General features: G+C 47.7%; 1 protein-coding gene across 1 annotated transcript in view; it reads right to left on the bottom strand.

Annotated features, from left to right (window-relative positions):
* ADAM19 (ADAM metallopeptidase domain 19) overlaps nucleotides 1–13,392 on the bottom strand; it is a 116,504-nt gene that overhangs the window by 42,168 nt on the left and 60,944 nt on the right. The window contains exons 6-7 of the mRNA XM_014582772.2: nucleotides 3,852–4,044; nucleotides 2,580–2,645 (exon numbers count right to left, since the gene is read on the bottom strand). Coding sequence (XP_014438258.2) covers nucleotides 2,580–2,645; nucleotides 3,852–4,044 — 259 coding nt within the window. The remainder of the gene's footprint in view (nucleotides 1–2,579; nucleotides 2,646–3,851; nucleotides 4,045–13,392) is intronic.

Genomic DNA, 13,392 nt, shown 5'->3' with positions numbered 1-13,392 from the left:
AGTCACGAGGCAGTAGTACAGGTGTCACTGTCCCTGTCTTTGTCTCCACTCTCGCTCTGAGTGCAGAGCCCAGAGGAGAAGGCTGTCTCGTCTCAGCACCCACTTGTACATCATGATGAAGGCAGCCCTTCCCTTCCTTGTCTTCCTGTCCTCTCAGATTAATTATCAGGACTAGATTTCTGCCTGCAGGAGAAGAGAGACCCCTGGAAGAGGGAGTGAGGGTGCTGATTCATGAGCCTGTGAACTGGCCTGGGCTAGTGCAACCCCCACTCCCCTCCCTCACATGAATCCCTCAACACCTTCACTGGGAGGTGCTGCAACCCAAAGAAAGAAGCGCATTCCCTCTCTACCATGAGGGTGGGAACTGAGGTCGGGAGTGCCCGCCTGCTGTCACTGACAGTGCTCTCCTCCTGCCCCACCCCCCATGGCTCTGGTTGCTATGACTCCCATCCAGTGGGTTTTTAAATCCTGCACTAGGATTGTGCAAGGGGAGAGTACAAGGCCAAATGGGGGAAACACCCCATCTTTAAACTAGAGCAGCAGGGTTTCTTGATGCTTGGGGTCCTTGGAGCCTCTATGTGATCAAAGGATTCTGTGGCTAAAAAGGGGGTGCTTGAGATCACTGTAGCAGATCATCTTAGGTGCAAAGCTGACATGGCAAAAGGTCCTGCTGTCACCGGGGATCAGCTTTCTCCCAGCCACGGCCCATGGTGTCCAGTTGCTTCCTCCCACACCTGTGAGGCCTTGGCTGGGTTTTAAATCAGCTTTGAATTTTGCTCCCCAGACCGCTCCCCCATCCTGTACACACACTTGTCTTTGGCAAGGAAACAACAGATATAAAATACACATATGTTCTCACACACAAGCCTGCTGGGTAAACCGGTATCCAGGTCAGTTAAAAAGTTAAACTGTTCTCAAACCTGAACACAATGTTCCTTCGGCCTGGAAGGCCCTTCACCTCCGCTTCTCTCCCTGTTAACTCCTCCATGTCCTTTCAGACAACTCAAGGGCCACCTCTTCGTGCTACTAACATTCAAAGGCCTTTTGGCCGGAAGTCTAATGCTCGACCCACTGCCGGGCCCTGCCTCTAGGACACGTGCTTTGGGACTGTGCACCTGGCAGGCCACCTTAGAATGAGGCCTTCTGGGGAGCTGGTAACTAACCCATCTGGCCGGGGTGTGAGACAAACTGGAGCTGTGATGAGTTCTGCCCTGGTGGAAGTCGCAGAATAGCGTGCACCATCAGGGCAGAGTGGGTTTTCGGCTCCTCCTTGTCCCAGCACACAGAACACTTGCTGGGTTATGTGGTTGAGTCGCTACATAAAGTGAGCATTGGAGGTGACATCTTGCTGATTAGGCAGATCTGGGCCCTGGAGCCCGAACTCATTATTTAGGTGTCAGTTTTAACACCACTGCCCCAGAGTAGCTTTCCCCACATCCCAGAGCCATGTTGGAGCCCCTGTTATCCACCTCTAATCCTCCCTAATGGTCCATGTTAGCAGTTATCACACTGAAATAAAAGGGGTTCTACACTGTTACTGCAAACTTCGTGCTGCCTGGGGTCTCTCAGTGCCAAATATAGTGCTTAGCTTGGACCAGCAGTTGGCGAAATGGTTATATCATTGGACCACCACATGGCCAACCGTGGCTCGAGTCCTGGACCCAGCAGCTTAAAACTCTCACCAGCATGTTTGTGTGCATGCCCAAAATCCCAAAAGGAGAGTAGAAAAGATGAAATTGCAGCGTAGCTACCCCCCTAGAGGGGTGATTTCTTGCTTTCTGTCTCTGTCTCTACAGTGAGCACATGTGCCCTATAGCAAAAATCTGTTAAAAAAATAAATAAATAAAATAAAAACATAGTGCTTGGCATATAATAGGAGGTCGAGAAACTGGTGATGAATATCTCATATGTATGAGCAAACTTGATGAGTGCTCATTAATCTCAGAACCTGTCCAATGTGAGGAAAATGGGGTTACGGGCTAAAATACTGCTTCTTTTGCTCAGTAGTTTTCAACCTGCCTGTGCATCAGAATCACCAAGAGGTCTTGCTTTAGCATGGATTGTTGGACCCCACCCTGGCAGGTTAGGATTTAGTAGGTCCGAGGTAGGGCCCAAGAATCTGCATTTTTCACAAGCTCCCAAGTGTTGCTGATACTGCTGGCCCACGGTCCTCAGCTGGCACCAACATGACTATAAAAATGGGCCACACATGACCAAGAAACTGCTCCACCATCAGGTAAGTGAGGATATCCTTAGTATCTTTGTAAAATAATTTTTTTTTATTTCGATAGAAAATTCATGAATCCTCTAAGTGTAAATATCAGGACCTAAAAACCTTCAAACCCAGTATGTTGATCCAATAACTGTCCTGATCGAGGTGTCAAGCTAACAGAAGCTTTCGTTCGTTTTCTCCTGTGATTTCGAGTTATGTTGAAAATGGCAAAAAGAGCCTCGGACAGGTTTAAGGTCAAAATCATACAATAAGCCAGAGAAAGATGAATGTGTCAGCATTTCCCCAAAGCAGTGGGAAGCCTGGAAGGGAAGCTACCAGGAGAGCAGATTTCCTGCCCGGCCCTTACCTCTGCATAATCAGCCACGAGGTAAAGTTCCACGTACTTCATGGAGTGCAAGTCTTCCCTTTTCATCTATGGAGGAGACAGAAGCAGATCAGCACCGGAGAAATGGTGGGCGTGGCCTCATTTCAAAATACTGTTAGGGAGCCCGACCACAGCACAGCGGTTAAGTGCTTCGCATTGGAAACCAGATCCCATATGCTGACTGGGGTTGGAATCCCCACCCCAGCAGCTTGAAAAACTGCTGGGAATGTGTGTGTTGGAAATCCTGATAGGATGAAGAAATGGAGATGGGATTGCCGTGTGTTCACAGCCCACTGAGGGTGCTTTTTTTTCTCTCTGTCACTGGTGAGCACACATGCCCACTGACATTTTTAATTAAACATAATAAAATTGCTAGAAAATAGAGCTGGGTCACAAGCAGTGGAACGCCTTACTGATTTTACATGCGGGCACTGGGGACAGTCCTGGTTATAGTCACCATCACCTTTGCTCTCGCTAACACCTTTTACCACCATTTGGTTCTTTCTGGAGGCTGCTCCAGAAAGACATTGGATCTAGCCCTTAATTCTCAGAAACTAATATTCTGGGGACCAGCAGTTGGCGTAATGGCTATGTCGCTGGCCTCCCATGAAGTCAACTGTGGTTTGAGTCCCAGACCCGGTGGCTTAAACTCATGCTGGGCGCATGTGCATGTGTGCCCAAGATCCCGAGAAGAAAATGGAGGAAAAGGGATTGCAGCATGGCCATCCCCCCTGGGAGGTGATTTCTCGCTTTCTGTCTCTCTGTCTCTCTCTGTCTTTCTGGCAAGCGCACGCACCCCATAGCAAAAACCTCTCAAAAAAAAAAAAAAGAAGAAGAAAGAAACTAATATTCCGGGCTGGTGTGGACAGAACAGAGGCCAATGTACTGTGAGAGAATGAACTGTCATTCGAGTTTCCAAATAGCCCTTGACCACACACCTCTTTTCACAGTATACATAAACAAACGTGTGCACATGGGGAAGAGACTATTCCAATGGGAGGTACACATTTCTTTTCTCCTTTTTAGTTTCTAAAATCTGCAGCTCAGGGTATTTTAACAGTAGTGGTGTTTTTCCCCAAAAGTAGATTTCCTAGTATGAGGTTATCACACAAGCCAGCAATGACTTAGAATAAAAGATAAGTTCGTTCCTCCTTCTCGGTCATCCTTCAGTTTGGAAATATTCTAGATTCAAAGTAAGGATCCTCAGAGGGGATAGACCCATCTCCCCACTGACTCCTACACTGAGAAACTCACCCTGCGAGGTCGCTTCTTGGTCTCGTGTGTAAACTGAAGGACCCAGTCCCTGGTGGTGGGCTTGGAGTGCTCGAACCCACAGTTCCCGGGAGGCAGCTTGAGATGTTCAGATCTGTAAATAAGGTGTTGGCTCTCGCTGTCAGGGAGGGGCTCGATGATGTAGCTGAGGTTACTGCTCACCATAATCAGTCCTCTGTTGATGGGAGAAATAAAATCTCTCGTCAAAGATTATAGTCCTATGCATCGGCCTTAGTTTTCCCGCATGCAAAACACCATCGGTTTTGATCATTGGTTCTTTACTGTGCTGTAGGGCCATGCTCCCCTTTATGAGACTCTGATGCAGCCTCAGAACTCCTGTCTAGAGAAATGCATGGGTATATGAAATGTGGTGAATAATCTCAGGGCCCCTGGCACTGCTTAAACTCATCATGAGACTCCAGGTTAAGATTCTCTATACTAGGGAACCAGCAGTTAGTGTAATGGCTGTGTCACTGGACTCCCATGTAGTCGATTGTGGTTCAAGTGCCAGACCCAGTGGCTTAAACTCATGCTGGGTGCATTTGTGTGTGTGCCCAAGATCCCAAGAGGGGAATGGAGGAGAAGGGATTGCAGCATGGTCATCCTCCCTGGGGGGGTGATTTAAAAAAAAAAAAAGATTCTCTATACTAGGAGGCTGGTAGGTGGTGTGGTGGTTTAGACACTAGACTCCCACATGGCTGACTGTGGTTCAATTGGCAGCTTTCTCTCTCTTTTTGGTGAGCACACATGCCTTGCAGCAAATTAAAAATAATAATGATAATAATAATAATAATAATAATAATAATAATAGGACCAGCAGATGGACTGGTTACACTGCTGGACTCTCACGTAGTCAATTGCAGTTGGAGTCCTGAACCCGGCAGCTTAAAATTTCCACCAAGTGCAAGAAAATGTGTGCCCAAAATCCCAAGAGGAAAAGGGATTGGGGCGTGGCCAGCTGCCCCCCACCCCCGGGGAGGTTGATTTCTCTCTTTCTGTTTCTTTGTCTCTCTGGCAAGCACACATGCCCCATAGTGAAATCTCTTTTAAAAAAAATAATAGTAATGATAAAGAATTAAATAAATAAATACATATATTTTAAAAACATTCTGTAGACTAGGGCAGTTTAAAAGGTTCTAAAAAGGCTGCATCTCATGCCTATGGGTGAGAGTGCTGTGGCACAGCACTAATGCAGTGCTCTGAGATGCGGAGCTCACATGTAGAGGTCCTGGGTTCACAACCCGAGGTCTTTGGTTTACTAGTACATGCCTGTGGACCAGGGTGGCTGAGGCTTGAGTGGATTTAGCACGAAGACCCTGTTGGGGATGTTTCTCTCACTTTCTCAATGAGTAAACTTTTTAAAAAACTATTTTCAAACACACATGCACCCACACATAACTGCCCCTTGGACAGTTAATGCTGTCAATTGCAGTTGGAGTCAAACCCGGCAGCTTAAAATTTCCACCAAGTGCAAGAAAATGTGGGCCCAAAATCCCAAGAGGAAAAGGGATTGGGGCTGCCCCTTGGACAGTTAATGCTGTCAATTGCATTAAAAAGGACAGAAGGACCAGGATTCAAAAAGGTTTCCCGAACTCACACCCAAACATGGCAAATGACAACTCACAGGTCAAAGTTTCATAGACTCATAAAAAGCAGGACAGTGGCCAGAAAAAGAACCCTGGTATGCAGGGGAGGAGACCCAGGTTCTGGATTGAACTCTAACCAACAAATACCACGTGCTCTTCAATAAATGTCTTAGATCTCTCTGAGCCTCAGTTTCCTCATCCCTAAAGTAGAAATGATAATTTACGCACTTATCAGGACTCTTGGGTGATGAGATGGAATGACAAGAGTCCTCATGCTGCAAAACCATAGCACATGAACCACTGATAACACTCCTACTGGCCCAGCTGCTCCGGGTCACAGGCAGCTGTCTGGTGAAACAGCATTCACAACCATGTATGTGTGACTTCTGTCCCTTGGTTACAGATACTAGTGTCGGACTTAGTATAAAGATGTGTATTCACTCAATTCTTTCGCTCATCAAGCCCGACTCAGTCCTGGACAGACTGTCGACATAATCCTTATCCTCAGGTAATTCACAGCCGTGGGTGGGAGGACAGTCACTCATTCCACCAATATGTACTGGGCTCCTGCTGTGTGCCAGGCATCATGCTAGCGGCTAAAGACAGAGTCGTGAGCAAGAGAGACAAGTGCCTGTCCCCACGAAGCTCAGAATCTCAACGTGGGAATAAGTCACTATAATAAATAACGAAGCGAGCAAAGGATCCACCCACGAATACTGACGGATTGGAACGGCGACTTGGAGTGCTGCATCACCAAGGCTTCTAAGGACTTACTAGCTAGTGAGAAAGACTGTCACGACTGACTATTTCTCTCATAAAAGATCTACAGAAGGGTAAGGAGATACCCACGGAGCGGGTCTCTGCCACCCTTGGTGGAGGAATGCAACAACAAGCGAACGTACTCGAGACTCCGGGTGAGGAGGAATCCCAAGAGGAAGTCCCAGGCACCCTAGAAGTCTGTTGTGTGCTCCAAGACCTCACTCAGGCTCTCACCCGCTGGGAGATCACAAAGTCAAAAGCGTCTCCAACTCACAGATTTGGTCATTGTAAACTGGCAGGACCTCTCTCCTGTGTCGTGCCGGCTCCTGCTCCCACCACAACCCCCTCGGGATCCTTGCCCAGCTTTTGTCCTCTGGGAAGAGCCTGTGACGCTCTCAGGAAAGACAGCACCAGGCTCTGGTCTGCGGCAGCCCCTTCTGGATCCACTTTCTGGCTGACCTCATTCTGCTGCCAGGGAGCCTGAAGACTTCCCGGCTGCCTCACCCAGGCTGACGCAGCAGTACCCAGCCAGCCCCGTGGGGATACCCCAGATGCTCCTGAACAGCCGGGAGTGGGAGTAGGCCAGATAGCAAAGGTCACATCCACTCCCTTGTACAGACAGGAAAGGGCAGACGGGAGGGCTGCTCCAGGCATCCTGTTCCCTAGGTGTCTTCTCATCTCGGCTGACCAGGGCCTCTGCCCCCGTCTCAGCTTCCCCTCACAGCCATGGAACAGCCTGAGCTTTGGAAGCAGAGGTGCGACCACAAATCACTGGCTGGTTCTGTGTGCCCTGGATCGTGGATGCTGAGATTATGCCTAGTGGGTGGAAACTTCCATATAGGCATTGGTGCGGGTTCCAGTTTGGACCCCAAGGTATGATTGACCCAGCATCCCTTGAATAAGCTTCTGGGTGAGATGGGACAGAGACCAGGGGCCAGTGCATAATCAATAAGAATCATCACAGAGGCTGTTAGTTAATGAGCCCTTGCAGGGGGCCAGGCACTCTGCTAAGAATTTTGTTGTTCACACTAGCTTCTCTGTTCCTTGCAAATATTATCCCCAGCATATAAATGGGAAAATAACGCTGAGCAAGGTTAACTAACCAGAAGTCTCACAGGTACAAGCAGGGGTTTGTAGCCAAGCACTCTGGCTCCAAGTCCCATGAGCCTTCACTGCCTGTCACAATGGCCCTGTGGAGGGATCAGAAACACACCCCTGATGTACAGATGGCTGCAAGTGGCAGTGACAGCAGCACTCTTCTGGCCATTTCCCAGCTGGCCTGTCAAAGTAAGACACGGGGTCCCTGGGAGAAGAGAGGCAAGGCAGACACCCAGCTAGCCATCTTCAGACCCCACTTCCCGGAGCCAGCAATCTGCCTGCAACTCGGTACCAATGTTATTCTTATTTCATTCCCACATCAGCGTTATCAGAGAGGCACCCTCAGGAGGTCCCACTTTATAGAAAGGGAGCCTCGGAGAGATTAAATAACAAGTTCTCATGGGTAAACTGAAGCTAAAGACTTACAGTTCACAGACTCTGGACCCCATCCCCTTCACCTCTCTGCTACCTGCCTCCATCAGTGACTTCTAAATGCACGTGTTGGAGGTGAGGATCTGAGGTCCCAGACCGCCCTAGTAGAATATCCAATGGGGTGTTATTAACAACACAGTGATCCAGGCCCAACCTGAAAACCTCAGACTCTGCAGGCCTGAGCATCTGCCTTGCTAGCAAGTCCTCTCTACAATTTCCCGCACGGCTACACCTAAGACCTCTGGCCTGGAACACATGCTCTGCAGCAGGAACCTGCGTTTTCTCAGCGCCCCAGGCTGTCTCAGGGAGTGGCCAGATCACAGTGTGAGAAACACAGGCTCAGAAAGACACCGACGTCCTTCCAGTCATAGGATTCTGCAGTCACTCCCTTCCCTTTCTGCACTGCGGTCCCCGTAATCAGTGCCAGGTGATGGCTGCAGTCCTCCAGGCTGCCCGGGAATAAAGGAGAGGCAAGCACAAGCCCCAGCGCTTTACACTGAGACCCCATTTGGATAGCGGGGAAATTTCTGAGAATCTAGTTGAGGGGCCCTTCCCACCATCCCTAAGTCTCTAGATGCCCTTCCCTGAGGACCCACCAGTTGTTGATCCTTCAAGGAGCCTCAGTTGATCTAATCTGCTAAACGTTAGCACTGGCAGAGGCAGCGTTCAGCCAGAGGCACAGGTGGGAGCCGGGAAGGGTGGGCGGCCAGGACTTCCCGACTATTCTTCATTCAGTTCTCTGCCCCATTCCTCATCATAAGAGTGATAAAAATGAAATTGTATTAGCTTCCACCTGATTCTCAAAAAGGTCAGGGACCCAAATAAGATTACAAAGTATTATATTACATTTCTATGCTCTTTGTGCAAGAAATTTCTAAAAGGATATACAAGAAACTAGGAACAATGGCCACCTCTGAAAAGCAGGAAATCTGGGTAAGAAGCCGTCTTGTCTTCCCTCGTGCATTCATTTGCACTATTTGAATTTATTTTTACTGCAATCATGTATTACTTCTTCCATTAAAGTAACCTAAAGAACTGCTCCGGAGGGGTCAGCTAGGTGACAAGGTGGTTAGGATGCCTGGATCCCATATGGCTGACTGTGGTTTGAGTCCTGGACACGGCAGCTTTAAAAACACGCCAGGTGCGTGTACATGCATTACCCAAAATGGTCCCAGAGATTTGGAACCATTCTCCCGAGAAGAGAATGGAGGAAAAGGGATTGCAGTAAGGCCATCCCCCTGGAGGGGGAGGGGGAGTGTGTGCCTTCTTACTTTCCCTCTCTTTCTCTGCATCTCTCTCCAGCAAGCACATGGACCTTATAGGGAAATTAACAAACAAACAAACAAACAAACAAACAAAAAACCTGCTTTAGAAAACAGAGGACAGAGTGGGGCCAGCTAGCAACCATCTAAAAGTAGGCTGAATTCCTGTCTTTGTATTATCACCCTGAAGATACCACTTGGTATAAATCCCACCCGTTTTCTCCAGTCACCAGGAGCAGGTTTCCAGGAGAGCTGAACTGCCATGGAGATTTTCCATTGCGCTTGGCTACATGAGCCTTGGGAGGTGATTTGAGTTTGCATGACTTGGATTTGAATGCTGCTGCTGTTGCAGCTGCGGCTTCACCACAGTCCAAGTAGAGACATCTGGCAGGAGTCTCCAGCTCTTAAATCAGTCCAGCTCACAGTCCGGGTTTCTCAAGGTGTGTAGTGAGAGGGCTGGGAAAAGTGAGGTGGGTGGACTCCGTCAGACAGAAGCCCGCGGAACAGAAACACATGGACGGCTCACCCGGTTTCCCCTGTCAGCACGGTTGCTGGAATGATTTATAAGAGGCCAAGCCAAGTTCCCACTGCTCCAGACCGAGGGGACAGAGGAAGGGGCTGAGAGAAGGAGGTCACACCTGCGTGTTCCCTTTTCTCCTTCTTGGGACAAATTTTGTTTACTTGCAGACTGCAGGTGGTGGTGTCTGGGCCTGTAAACACCAGCGCAAGGCCAGTTGGCTGGGTTCAGTCAGATCACTCATGCAGGGATTTGGGACCACTCTTAACTGCTTTCCAGCCAAGGCCTGTTTCCTGCCTAATTCCCTCCAGCTGACTCACCGCATAGCCTTGCAAAGGAAAGATGGATCAATTGATAAACACATGGGACCTACAGCATGAGGGGCCTTCGATGTGCATGGGAGGCTAGATACATTTTAGCAAGGTTTCCCGATATCATCCTGTATGTTTATCAAGTGTTAGGAGTTTACAGAGCACCTATCAATCTCAACCGTGCCTAGCGGGTGCATTTTACAGGTGAGGAAACTGAAGACTCTGAGAATGACTGTAGGGCCTGGCATACACTAGGCACTCAATATTAATGTGTTGAGTGAAAAAAGCAATCACTGGATGAATCAATCAACTGATTTAAAAACAAAAAAGAAAGGTATATGTATTATCTTCTCCTATCAGCCTAAGAGACAATCATGGGTTTATCTTCCCAATTCCAAATTCAATAACATCCCATTGGTAGTTTGAAATCAGTCATGGAGGGAGTGCTGGTGGATACTGAAAATCAGGGTTTTTTCTTTTTTTTTTTCATAGAGCCGGCTTACTAGCATTCTAAGTATAGGCACCACATAGTACAGGCAACCAAAACCAGGCAATTAGAACCTAGGTTTTTTCAGATCATCATCTCTTTTCCAGAAATAAATATAAAACATAACATGAGAGAGGGAGAGTAGAAAGGTGTCTAAATAATTATGGTCATTACTCAGACAAACATGTATAGCTCATGCTTCATGTAAGGCACTAGGGCAGGCTGGTGGAGAGAACAGATACTTGAGACATGATTTATAATCTCAGGAAACACATATTCTCAGGTCCAAACTCTAATGTGCACATGAATAACCTGGGGATCATGGTAAAATTCAGTGATAATCCAGTATGCTTTAGAAAACAGAGGACAGAGTGGGGCCAGCTAGCAACCATCTAAAAGTAGGCTGAATTCCTGTCTTTGTATTATCACCCTGAAGATACCACTTGGTATAAATCCCACCCGTTTTCTCCAGTCACCAGGAGCAGGTTTCCAGGAGAGCTGAACTGCCATGGAGATTTTCCATTGCGCTTGGCTACATGAGCCTTGGGAGGTGATTTGAGTTTGCATGACTTGGATTTGAATGCTGCTGCTGTTGCAGCTGCGGCTTCACCACAGTCCAAGTAGAGACATCTGGCAGGAGTCTCCAGCTCTTAAATCAGTCCAGCTCACAGTCCGGGTTTCTCAAGGTGTGTAGTGAGAGGGCTGGGAAAAGTGAGGTGGGTGGACTCCGTCAGACAGAAGCCCGCGGAACAGAAACACATGGACGGCTCACCCGGTTTCCCCTGTCAGCACGGTTGCTGGAATGATTTATAAGAGGCCAAGCCAAGTTCCCACTGCTCCAGACCGAGGGGACAGAGGAAGGGGCTGAGAGAAGGAGGTCACACCTGCGTGTTCCCTTTTCTCCTTCTTGGGACAAATTTTGTTTACTTGCAGACTGCAGGTGGTGGTGTCTGGGCCTGTAAACACCAGCGCAAGGCCAGTTGGCTGGGTTCAGTCAGATCACTCATGCAGGGATTTGGGACCACTCTTAACTGCTTTCCAGCCAAGGCCTGTTTCCTGCCTAATTCCCTCCAGCTGACTCACCGCATAGCCTTGCAAAGGAAAGATGGATCAATTGATAAACACATGGGACCTACAGCATGAGGGGCCTTCGATGTGCATGGGAGGCTAGATACATTTTAGCAAGGTTTCCCGATATCATCCTGTATGTTTATCAAGTGTTAGGAGTTTACAGAGCACCTATCAATCTCAACCGTGCCTAGCGGGTGCATTTTACAGGTGAGGAAACTGAAGACTCTGAGAATGACTGTAGGGCCTGGCATACACTAGGCACTCAATATTAATGTGTTGAGTGAAAAAAGCAATCACTGGATGAATCAATCAACTGATTTAAAAACAAAAAAGAAAGGTATATGTATTATCTTCTCCTATCAGCCTAAGAGACAATCATGGGTTTATCTTCCCAATTCCAAATTCAATAACATCCCATTGGTAGTTTGAAATCAGTCATGGAGGGAGTGCTGGTGGATACTGAAAATCAGGGTTTTTTCTTTTTTTTTTCATAGAGCCGGCTTACTAGCATTCTAAGTATAGGCACCACATAGTACAGGCAACCAAAACCAGGCAATTAGAACCTAGGTTTTTTCAGATCATCATCTCTTTTCCAGAAATAAATATAAAACATAACATGAGAGAGGGAGAGTAGAAAGGTGTCTAAATAATTATGGTCATTACTCAGACAAACATGTATAGCTCATGCTTCATGTAAGGCACTAGGGCAGGCTGGTGGAGAGAACAGATATTTGAGACATGATTTATAATCTCAGGAAACACATATTCTCAGGTCCAAACTCTAATGTGCACATGAATAACCTGGGGATCATGGTAAAATTCAGTGATAATCCAGTAGATCAGAGTGAGACCTGAGCTACTGCAGTTTGAAGAAGTTTCCAGGTGATAGCAAAGCTGCCCATCTCAGACCATGTCTAAGAAGTATGCGTGCGTGGCCAAAATCCCAAGAGGAGAATGGAGAAGGGATTGTGGTGTGGCCATCTCCACAGGGGGATTTCTCACTTTCTCTCCTTCCATCTCTCTCTGTCTCTCCCTGTCTTTCCAGCAAGCACATGTACCCCATAGCAAAAATCTCTCAATAAATGAATGAATGAATGAATGAAAGAAGAAGAAACAAAGTCTAGGAGGTAAAGCTCAGTACCAGTTATATATTCATTTTAATCCACATTCTACACATGAGATCATCAAGACCCAGGGTCACTCAGCTACTGAATCAAACCCAGGCAGTCTGGCTAGGAAAAGAAAGAGTCATTCTCTTTCCAAAGCAACATCTGGTTGGAACTTTTCAGTTTATTCTGTCTTGAAAATGAGCCTTGCCCCGCCTTTCTCTTCCTGCCCTCTCTTTTCACCAACTGCCCATTTCCTATTTCTCCGCCTGCAATACTTCTACTAGAGAAGAGCTAAGAAGAAGTGGGAACGAATGGTCAGACTCATCAGTTTCGAGTGTATTAACGACATATTTTATTTACTGTCTTTTGTTGCTTTGACACTGGCAGGTCTCGCTGACTGTGGAGAGACGTCTTCTAGAGACAGCTTGCCAGGACCTTTCAAATGCAAGCCAACCAATACAGATCCCACACTCCGACGAGCTACTTTATTGGGAGCTCACCCTCTGGGCCACTATCTATCCACTCTAATCACCCAGGGCCAGTACCAAACAATCTTGGAGAGACAGCCGTGTCCCAGTAATTCCAGAGCCTTCTGAAACTACTCAAATTAGCCAATCCTAAACCCTCATACTCTGCCTTACTCACTCCTCCTGCAGAAACCACAATAAAGGCTCTTGCCCACACTTCTTGTTCCCTCTGCGTGCCGACCCTCCCCAGTGCTGCCCAGGCAGCCCTCTCCTCTTTCTGTGAGTATAACCATCTTTTCAATGGCAAGGTAGTTAAGCTCTACGCCAGTGAACCTGTGGGCCCCTAGGATTTCCCTTGTCCCCCAAGCTCACCCTCTCGGAGCTAGCTGCATACAGACTCCTGCCTTAGGATAGTCCGCGTGAC

Source organism: Tupaia chinensis, unplaced genomic scaffold (assembly GCF_000334495.1).
Source record: "Tupaia chinensis unplaced genomic scaffold, TupChi_1.0 Scaffold143796_1, whole genome shotgun sequence".
NCBI lineage: Eukaryota > Metazoa > Chordata > Mammalia > Scandentia > Tupaiidae > Tupaia > Tupaia belangeri.
This window is presented reverse-complemented; position numbering and strand designations above follow the sequence as displayed.